General features: G+C 44.9%; 1 protein-coding gene across 1 annotated transcript in view; it reads right to left on the bottom strand.

The window, feature by feature from the left end:
* Positions 1-204: 204 nt before the first annotated feature.
* Positions 205-11,165, bottom strand: part of Abcc2 (ATP binding cassette subfamily C member 2) — a 59,665-nt gene continuing 48,704 nt past the window's right edge. The window contains exons 26-32 of the mRNA XM_028776195.1: positions 10,675-10,801; positions 8,774-8,875; positions 8,305-8,448; positions 6,793-6,951; positions 4,988-5,154; positions 2,031-2,225; positions 205-1,344 (exon numbers count right to left, since the gene is read on the bottom strand). Coding sequence (XP_028632028.1) covers positions 1,215-1,344; positions 2,031-2,225; positions 4,988-5,154; positions 6,793-6,951; positions 8,305-8,448; positions 8,774-8,875; positions 10,675-10,801 — 1,024 coding nt within the window. The 3' untranslated portion in view covers positions 205-1,214. The remainder of the gene's footprint in view (positions 1,345-2,030; positions 2,226-4,987; positions 5,155-6,792; positions 6,952-8,304; positions 8,449-8,773; positions 8,876-10,674; positions 10,802-11,165) is intronic.

Raw genomic sequence — 11,165 nt, 5'->3', positions numbered from 1 at the left:
TAAAAATAACTAAATTATTAAAATTAAAAATTAAAAAAATAAGTAAAAATGAACATTTAAAAAGCAATAGATGAGAAAGAATCCAGATGCTGAAACTATGAGATGCAAGATGTTAAAAACTGTACTAAACTCAAATGTACCAGAAACACACAAAAAGACACTGACCCTCCACAGAAGCTGGAGACATACACAGTGACGCCAAAATAAGATCTTAGTTATATTCATTGTTTAAACTGGAACTGCTCAGGATTTACATATAAACATTGCACACACCCCTTTTCAAACTGCAGACACAAAGCCAGTATCCCAGGATGTTCATAGCACTGATGTGGGTAACAGAGGAGAAACCCAAGGCTCGGTCACCTCTGTCGGTAGGGAAAGTGTGCTCTGTTTGCACAATGCTGTGCTGCTGAAGAGCAGCCAGGGAGAGTGAGCACACCCTGCCATGCGCATCACACTGTATTGTTAACAAAGGTGTAGCCACGGGAGACAAGCTGCATGAGTCCATTTACATACAAAGACAGTAAACACTAAAGCAACAGGCAAATGAATTATGAAATTTAGGAATAGCGGTTATTTCTGGGAACGGGTGGGGGAGCAAGAAATTATGATCAAGGTGGGGCAATGAGGCTTCTTTTTTGAGGTGTGTATGCAAGTGTTTGTGTGTGTGGAATGTTTTAAAGCCTTTGGCTCTGTCCATCTAGTGGTTTGTTTTTGTTTTTGTTTTGTTTTGTTTTCTTTTGTTGAGACAGGGTCTCTTTCTGACCTGGAATTTTCCAAGCAGGCTAGCTCTGCCGTCTGACCGGCTAGTGAGCCGCAGGACCTGACTACCTCTGGCTCCCGGCACTCAGACTATATGTGCATAGTTTTTAAGAACTATGCCTGTTCTTAAAAAGCATAATACTAAGGGCTTCTGGGATTCAAATCGAATCCTCATGCTTTCAAGGCAAGCACCCTAACAACTGAGCTATCTCCCCAGCTCAGTTGTAGATTTTCTAAGGTATCTGATACTATCTATTTAAATATTTATGATACTCTTTTAAAAGTGTATATTTTTACAGAGTAGCTGAGACCAGAGATTGCTTGAGCCTTAGAGTTTGAGGCCAACTTGAGCAACAGCGACAAAATATGTATCTCTGCACCTGTGACATAGTCACAAAAACCAAAGGAAATAAAAAAATGTCCTTATAGTCCACTATCCACAGAGTCAGCTGCTAGAGCTCTGTGTTGTCCACATTCTCAATGCCAGCTTCCTTGGCCATCAGATAGAAGGGACCTGGGTTGGACAGCAGTTCTTCAGGACTGCCGTACTCAACAATCTTGCCATTGTCTAGGACCATTATCCTGAAATAAAGAGGAGAGAGAAACGCTTTAGAAAGTCCTGTGTCAAGGCTTACCATTTGTAAGAACCAGGACTAAGTTGCAGTCAATAAATCACTGACAATGAATGAACCTCAGCAGTGAGCAGGGGTGGGGGTTGGAGAAGACAGTGATAGCTCTGTGTCTAATACTAAGGTGACAATCAGTGAACCTCAGCAGTGAGCATTGGCCAACGGGCTAGGGCTCTCTGTCTAACACTGAACAAGGAGCCAGTGCAGGAGGATACACGTGTTTGCTACAAAGTACTTGTTGTTTAAGGATGCTTGGATTAAGACCGGGCTCTTTCCTCTCCAAACAGTTGTGCTAAAGTAGGAATGGTTGAGGCTGTGGGCGCTGGGATGGCCCATGTCCACCTCTGTCAGCTGTGTAAGACTCACTGGACTTCCACCTTCCCATCGTCCATCACTACAGTTTCTTATTCTTCCCTTGGCCCCATTAGCTTTTATTAGCTTGATGTACAATTTTGGCTGAATGTATTAAAACCGTAAGGCCTCGGGGGGTTTCAAATGACATCGTTAAGTCTCCTGCTGTGAAGCACCTCTGGGCTTCTTGCTGTGGCTGTGACTGCTGCTCTGGCTTAGGTCTGCCCATCACTGGTCACTGTGTGTGGTGCACACAGCCTGTGGGCAGCGGTGGCCACACACACTCACTTGTCACTGTCCATGATGGTGTGCAGCCTGTGGGCGATGGTGATGACTGTGCATTGGGAGAACTCGTTTCGGATGGTCGTCTGGATGAGGCTATCCGTCTCTAGATCCACCGCAGCCGTGGCTTCGTCCAGGACCAGGATTTTGGATTTTCGAAGCACAGCCCTGCCCAGGCATAGGAGCTGCCTCTGCCCTATGCTGCGGTCAACAGAAAAAGCCACCTATAAGTCCCAAAGACCGGGGCAGGGGTGGGGGGGTGGGGGAGAGCTGTAGCTTGGGGTCAGTTTCATGATTTGGTCCAGTCCAGATTTCCAGAACTACTTCAAAATCTCCCTGTGGTCACCGTTATAGGCAATGTTTTCCAAACTTCCTCAGTAAGAAGACTTACCAGGGCCGGGCAATGGTGTTGCACACCTTTAATCCCAGCACTTGGGAGGCAGAGGCAGGCAGATCTCTGAGTTTGAGGCCAGCCTGGTCTACAGAGTGAGTTCCAAGACAGCCAGGGCTACACAGAGAAACCATGTCTTGAAAAACAACAAAACAAAACAAAACAAAAAGACTTACCAGGGATAGTTGATTTAAAAAGTTTGTTTCTGGGTCTCCTTTTATACGGATTGGGGAACAGCCTAGAGTTGTGCATTTTTAATAAGCACTCTGGATACTTTCGTGTTAAAGCAAGTTTGGAAGACATTGGCCCAGAAACAATGCTTTGCGTTTGGCAACAGTGAGAGCAGCAATTGCCAATAACACGAGCGTACTACAGCAGCGTCTGCCCTGAGACCGCTGACATAGGGTGGCACTTCCTAAGAATGCCCCAGTGCCATTTCTTTGTGGCCTTAGCAAATGCATTCATTATTTTAATGTGCAATTCTAGTCTCAGGCTAATTATTTGTTCAAGGCTTTCTGCCTTGATTAGAGACAAAGCTATCTAATGAGCCCGATGTCTTGGTGTGAGATGCAGTGTATGTGAATTCAAATATACTTGTAAAATGCAAATAGCTTAAATCTGGTAAAAGCCCGTAATGAAAGCTGGACCTCTTGCTTACATAAAGGAGCTCTGGGAAATGATGTGAAGGGAAAATTTGGGAATTTGCTGATTACTCTTCCCTGCTGTGGTCATTAGGGATTGTAACAAACGGGTAGTTAGACTAATGCCCTGTAATTCCTCTGTAAGAACACTTCTGCAGGAGATAGGAAGCCAAGCAAGATGAACCTGCAGTGTTTGTAGAGTAAGATCAGGCACGCTGAGAATCATGAACTTAGCTGAAGCTCTGCCTGGGTCAACTGTACTTTGCGATAACAGGTACGACCTCAGCTTTCAACCACTCTCTGCTGCTCAGCCACTCATCAGCTACCATAGATATTTTCATGTTTTGTTCCTCCTCTGATCCACGTAAGTTATGATTCCCTAAGCCAAGTCTGAAAGGCAGATCTGAAGTAAGAGAGTAAAGTATCCCTAGGCATGGACAAGACAGGGTGTATCACGATCACATCCTAACACAATGTCCCCGTGTCCCCCTGAAGTATTAACAGCATGGCCATTTATCCTACAAGCCTGTCTCTACCACTATGATTTATGTGCTTGGAAATCTAGGGTTGGATCTGTGTTGCTTGCCTCCAGTGCCTGGCACATAGTAGGTATTAGTACATATTCACTGACTGCATATTTGAATGGTCTTTTATATGGGGCTAAACAGCTATTTAAGCCTTGCTGCCTCCTGTATCTGTTGCAAGAGAAAGCAAGACAGATGACATTCACTACCAAGCCATGCAAGCGTCCCCCGGGTGAAGTCACCTTGGTCCTGGGTTCAGTTGGTTTTGAGAGACAGTCTGGATACTGAAACTTAAGTTCTCTGGGTGAGTCCCTTAGTCTAGTTAGGGACCAGGGATTTAAGCAGGCTTCTCGGGTTGCAGTGTGTACACAAGTCACCTGGGATCCTTGCTAGAATGTAGGTTCAGATTAGAAGGCATACGGTCTGGGATTCTGTGCTCATATGAAGCTCCTACATTGATCCAGAGCTTCCAGACCGTTGTCTGATCTACCGACTTCCCTTCCTGTGCTTTAGCTGCTGCTGGTCTGTGTCCGTCTTCCACTGCGGAGGTACCTGGCTCAGAAGCAAGAACTGTCCACGAGCCGCAGACTTTGTCTAAGGGCTCAGCTTCGGTATGTGAAGGGGAACCCTAAACTCTCATAGGGAGAATGCCAGAACCACGCATTAATAACTGTACAGTGAAGACTGAGAGCGAAGTGTCAGGATATAAAAAATACATATTTTAAGGTAAAAACTATAAACTCAAAGAGTCACTGTTATCAATTTAGGGTGTTTCTGCAATGCCCAAGAGCTTTTCAGGCAGTAAGTCTCATCCGTGTCTCTTTAGGTTGGTGGTTCTCAAGTGGAGATGACTTTTATAGCCTGAGGGGCTCTTCATGTCCTCATGTCTATCCAGTCAGTGTTTCTTCTTTTCTTTTCTTTTCTTTTTTTTTTTTTTGTGGTTTTTTGAGACAAGGTTTCTCTGTGTAGCCCTGGCTGTCCTGGAACTCACTCTGTAGACCAGGCTGGCCTTGAACTCTCTAACTCAGAAATCTGCCTGCCTCTGCCTCCCAAGTGCTGGGATTAAAGGCGTGCGCCACCACCGCCCGGCTCTAGTCAGTGTTTCATAGCAAACAGATTAGGTTGGACCAGGGATCCGGCTGTTGCTATTGAGACTTGAAACTCTGTGATTCTCCACTACAGTGACATTTGTAAGCTCATGTGACATCATGCCACACAAAGGGCACATTTCATAACAAAGATTTTCAAGTGTTCCTATGAATTTTTACATCTGTTTTATCATATTTTTACCCATTAGGAATTTGACCTATACAGTATAAATCGCACAACGTCAAACAGTATCTAATACCAGAACACAAGGAACAGTTCCCTCACACTCTCCCAAGGCCCCTGGAAGAAGTAGCTTACCTCAGGTTGTCACCGCCCTCTGTCACTTCATGAAGCAACCCAAGTTGCAAGCCAGCCACAAAGGATTTGAGATGAGCCAATTCCAGGGCCCTCCAAACCTCCTCATCTGAGTATTTGTTGAAAGGGTCAAGATTCATTCTCAGATTCCCAGAGAACAAAACGGGGTCCTGCGAGTCAGAAAATGGGGAGCCATCAGGGCTTATATCAGCAAAGGGCTCAGTCATTCTTTGTGGCCAGAAGAACGTGGGCAAGAGTGGTCTGGCATGAACTCTGGGCGAGAAGCTGGCTCATGACTGAGATTTTGGAGGCCCCTGAAGGCCTGGAGCATCTGCAACTGGAAAACTAAGCCGGCTGAGGGCGGGGCAGTTCTTGGTTTGCACCTGCTTCTGTTCTGGGATCTGTAGACATCCAGATTTGCTGACGAATCTCTTTAGAGGATGAAAAGACCATCCTATCCTGAAACAAAACCTCCTGGCTTAGGACAAGGGAGACCAAGAGAGGTAGAAAAAGATCATATAGGCATCCGAGAAGCACTTACATTTTGAAGAGGCCACAGAAAAGAATGTACTAAACTAAGAAAACATGGGGGCTGAAGAGATGTTTCATTGCACAAGCTCGAGGCCTGAGTTTGAGTCCCCAGCATCCAGTAGAAAGTTGAGCCTATGTGCTCACACTGGGAGGGAGAGACAAGCAGAGACTAGAGGTTGTCTGGAGTTACTGACCACTGGCCTAGCCAAAACAAAAACAAGAGACCAAAGACAAAAGTCCTCCAGAGGTGGCTTGTGGTTAAAAGCACTTGCTACTTACTTCATTTCCCAGCAGCCACATGGCAGCCTACAACTCTCCTCAACATCTGATCTTAATGCCTGGCCTCTGTGAGAACCAGGTCCAAATACAGCACACTTAGATACATACAGGCAAAAAAAAAAAACCCCACTCACAACATAAAATAAAACATCTTAAAACAACAACAACAAATCCCAAAACAGAGAGCTACAGATTCTTGAGACTTTGTCTCATTGGAATAGAGGGGAGGGTGACAGAGAAGGCATCTGATGACACACTGTACTAAGCAAACCCTCCACAGACACCCGGCCACAGTGCAGAGGGAGCAATGGTTCTACGCCTCCTGTGAGTGGAGAGGCCTCCGCGGCAATCCTTACTCGGTAGGGTCTGTAGCGCAAGCCAGAGGGAGGTCTTTCTTGCTGATACGATGAATGTTCCGCTTGCTGGCAAAAACCTGCAGCAAATTCCCTCCTCTATCTTTTAGCCACATCAAATGAGGAGCATAAAGCTTAATGGCTTCAAGCTTCGGCAGCAAAATTGCTACTGCTAATTACAAAGGTCTCAGCAAACCCTGACGGGCTAACAGAAACGCCAAGTAATCATCTGCTCTACCCGACTGCTGTCGCGTTGCTGCCACCTACTGGTCGCTTTTAGCAGCTGCACGTCACATGCATAATACAGACCTTTTAGTGGAGAAACAGAATCTCGGAGAATTAGTCTGGAAACGAGGTGTGAAGATGAATCTTGATAGTCAACTTTTGTAAGAGAGTATCTATATTTGGTACTTGGAGAGGGCAAATGAAATATGACCAGCCGTCTTACACATGCTGCTATGCCTTACCACCAAGAACTGTGCCCCTTCTCAGAGAGCCAGAATAACCCCTGTTCCTGTAAGTTGCTTCTTGTCAGGTATAATGACAAGAAAACTAAGCAACACAACTGCCAGAGTTGTATCTGTAATTGAATGCATGTCAGTGTTTCCCCACTGTGTGTGCTCACGTAAGTCCTCGCTAACTAACCTGGGGAATGATGGTCAGTCTCCCTCGAAGGTCGTGAAGTCCAATGGAGGCAATATCTACTCCATCAATGATGATCTGGCCCCCTGCAGACTCTAAGATTCTGAAGAGGCAGTTTGTGAGGGATGATTTCCCAGCTCCAGTCCTGCCCACCACACCGACCTGAGAATATAGTTCATTTACATTGACTTCAACATGCAATTCTTAGAGAAAAACATTTTTTAGCCTGCACATTTATAATCACATGTGATAAAAAAGAACCCCATACCAAATACATAAAATGGCTTTTAGTTTTGGTGATAGAAAAAATTGCCCAGATGTCAAAAAAAAATTGCTCTCCCATACTCCACCTCAGTTGTGTGCTGAAGACGGTGACCGCTGGAAATAGACAAACCCTCTCCTCGATTGCCACAGTCAATCTTGACAGCCATAGCTTATTCCTTTTTTAAAGGTTTTTATTTTAAAAAGTAGAGAGAAGGGACCTTTGGGGTGACTCTGTAGGGAATGGCATTTGCTGCTGAGCCAGATGCTCGGAGTTCAACCCCTGGTACCCACACTGTGGAACACGTCGTTCTCTGTCCTTCACACGTGCACATGCACACTCACAAAATAAATAAAAATGCAATAATTTAATTTGTATTACTTCTCTTGTCTTCTGAGATTATAGCTACATTTCTCCCTGTTCTTTCTCTCCTCCAAACCTTACCCACATCCTTCCTTACTCTCTCGCAAATCCATCGCCTTTCTCATTAACTGTTGCTACGTGCATATATGTAATGTACATATCCGTATGAACACACATACATACACTCCTAAGTATAAGCTGCGTGGTGTGTGTAACATCGCTTGTATGTTTTCAGGGATGAGCATCTGCTGTGCTCTTCCTTGGGGATGACTGTCTCCCCATTCTCAGCACCCCTTGGCAGCCTGCAGTTCTGAACTATGGAGCACTCCACAGATCTGCATGCCCCCTTGCTCAGAAGCCATGCTAATCTTCCCGCGATGCTCTAATCCGAGTATCTGCGGTCCAGGAGGGAGAACTGGGCAGTTTGTTTTCTATTTTAGTAGAGAGAAGGAAAGGCTTGTCATCAGATGAGCCTTGGTCACCCTGGTCCTCAGCCCCTTGCCTAGGTTAATTGATTGCTGGATAGATTTGCTACATTTGCCCTGTAAGAGGGTACGCAGCTTCAAAGACCAGGAGAAACACTAGATTATCTCTTGCTTACGGTCAGCCAGCTACACACCATTCCCAACAGTTCTGCATCCAGGTCTGAGGCTTCCTCATTTCTTTCCTGAGTTCTTCCTCACACTTTAAATCCCTGCAGGAAACCTGCCAGTGGGCTGGCACGGAGGCAGGATCCAGCCCTCTGAGTGGATTCCTCACGTGTTCCCAGAGTACAGGAAGAATCCTAATCCTCTCCCTGCACCCAAACGATGAAGAGCTGGAGCCCGCCTTCTGTGCTCGACTATTCTCTGGTTCCAAGTCCTCACAGCAGAGTTGTCTTCGTCACCTACCTTCTCGGTGCTCTTGATGTTACACGTGATCCCTTTCAGTACCAGATCCAGCTCGGGCCGATACCGCACTTGATAGTTGTTGAACTGGATCTCACCGTTTCTGGGCCAATCTGCTGGAGGCCTCTTGTCAGTCACCCACGGGGCCTAGCAAGGGGAAAGGATGAGAAGTGCTGGACCCGGCAGCAGCTTAGCCAACAGCCGCCGTGGGACTCATGGCATTTGACAGAAGGGTAGCAGGGCCTGTTACCTGAGAGGACTGGGCTTTTCTGACCATTCTATAAAGAAACCCTACAAGGTTACTCTATGGGTTTCTAGAACAACACCGCCATTTATGTAAACTGTTTCCTCATCTTACATTTGAAGAAGTTAAGTCCTCTGGGTTAGAGCATGCAAGACTTGTTCTTTAAAGCTGAAGAAGCCCTCTCGTGAGCAGGTCATGGGTCTCCTCCGAAGTTTCCACAAGTCTTACCTCATTGTCCACACTTATATATTCACTTATACGCTCAACAGCCACAATGTTGGTCTCTGTTTCTGAAGTCATCCTCACTAGCCAGTTCAGGGTTTGTGTGATCTATAGAAGAAAAAAAGACATATCAAGCACACATACATATAACACACATACATACATACATACATACATACATACATACATACATACATATATACATACACACGCACACACAACACAACACACACACACACACACACACACACACACCCTCGGGTTCAGAAACCACCTCAATTAGTTATACCACAAGGTTAACTGAGCAGTTATTTTATATTCAAGGGCTGTGGTGGTATAAAGGAAAGATAATTCTTTTTTAATCCTTATTTTCTTAGCATAGAAATAAGAGCAGCATACTGACTGGCTGGGTAACAACTGAATACTTAGCTATGTGGTACTCATATGAAAGGCAATATGAACTTTGAATAGTTCAGGGGTAAAGCTAAGGTTGAAGAGGCTGGCTCTTGGTGAACTGGTTTCCTGCCCACAAACCTAATGCTATTTGTGGAATTGTAGATGGCACTCTACAAATGGGGGTGCACTATGAAAAGACTCGGGGAATGAACAGACTTTCAGAAAAGCTGCCTTCTCTCTATGGTCTCACTTCCTCTTAGCCATCAAGGTTGGGTATCCAGATAGACCCTTGTCCTCCCTGACACGTACAACTCTAGATGTCTCTCTGTCACCACACAGATGTATTAACCACTAATAAAAAATTTGTCATGGTGTAGGCCAGTCTACAGTACTGGGATTACTCGGATGTGAGCTTTTTCAAGAAGGCATCGAGAGTTTGCACATATCACAGGAGGTTTGTGGAGTGAATGATAGCTGAGAGAGAAAGCCATACAACCCAGGCCAGGACATGAAGACTGACAGTGACAACTTTGTGTAGGATGAACCATGTATAGTTCTGATACTTGAATATTTAATTTTAGTTCAATCTAACGGTGTCCTACTCTGCCTCGACTGTTCTGGGGGATAAAGAACGGTGGCAAAAAGAACCAAGTGAGTCTGGACAGCAACTCTTTTGAGGTGCCCTCTCATAAGCCTCCTTGGGCTTCATTTATCTCTTTTTTGTTTGTTTGATTTTTGTTTTCTGAGACAGGGTTTCTTTGTGTAGCCCTGGCTGTCCTAGAACTCACTCTGTAGACTAGGCTGGTCCAAACCCACAGAGATCCACCTGTCTCTGCCTCCTGAGCGCTGAGATTAAAGGTATGCACCACTGCCTGCTGAGCCTCACTAATTTCTAATAAAGACAGTGCTGTATAAAGCACACGTATGACCGTGCAAACGTCCAGAACAGTAGTTGAAAGAGCTGCACAGCAAGATGGCCTAAAGTCCAAAGTCGCTAACGTGGTGCTAGCACAGCCTCAGACTCTGGGATGTGACACGTCAGTATTTATCCCCAGTGTGCTGGGGTGCCACAGTGAGATTTGTTATATGTTTCTGTCAGAGTCCTTATGATAATTTTGTTTGAACTTGTTCTGTGATATAAGAAAAGCAAACTCAGGAGTTGTTTGTCCAAAGGATTTTCTGATTGCTCCTGTATTCTGGAGAATAAATGTGTAATCTCTGTTGACTTGAACCAATGAAGGAGGCAAAACGATTAAGAAACCATTCACACATAAACGTTGTCTTTTCAAGTCACTAGGATAGTAAGAGCTGTGCCTGCTTTGCCAGATAGTACTGTGCCTACTTAAACAAGGTGAGCAGAGTGTTCTTGGTGAAGACAAGGGGCCAGGGCTTGACCTGGTCTTCTTCGTCCTTCTGGATCAGAAAAGAATAAAAGCCATGTGCTCCTCAGTACACTTCAGACTCAGTTTTAAGTTAATTGTCTTAGCCAGACTTTCAGTCCTCAGACTCACATTGAGGGCGTTGGACAGAACAAAGCCCACAGTGTCCCCGGATAAGGAATTTTTGTAAATAACCAGAAGCAAGGCTGAACAGAAGACAATCAAGTTTCCAACCAGCTCCAGACGGATCGCAAGCCACCTGTACAGAAGCAGAAGGGGGATGGGGGGAGAGGTCATTAGTCTTTACTCTCTTCTCTGGACCAGGAACTTGCGGGCTTATAAAACATTCTTAGAGGTGTGAGTTGGTACACTATGCTCTTAGAAGTTACTTCATTTTGGTTTAGGAATACTCAAAATTTTAATAATCCATTAAATTGATTTTTGAAGGAAATAAATAGCATTTAAAAAGTTCTAGAAGGGTCTCCTAAACTAAAGGAATCTTACAATGCAATATTTCCCGAAGTCCCAAGTTATAAAAACTACATCGGGCAAGTGCTCAAAATATAACATACAAATCCATCTAAACTATTTTAGTCCTTTTGGACCGAGATCTGATTCAAAGC

Source organism: Grammomys surdaster, unplaced genomic scaffold (genome assembly GCF_004785775.1).
Source record: "Grammomys surdaster isolate TR1022 unplaced genomic scaffold, NIH_TR_1.0 66, whole genome shotgun sequence".
Classification (NCBI taxonomy): Eukaryota; Metazoa; Chordata; class Mammalia; order Rodentia; family Muridae; genus Grammomys; species Grammomys surdaster.
Note: the sequence above shows the minus strand (reverse complement) of the source record. Positions and strands in the feature narration are given on the sequence as shown.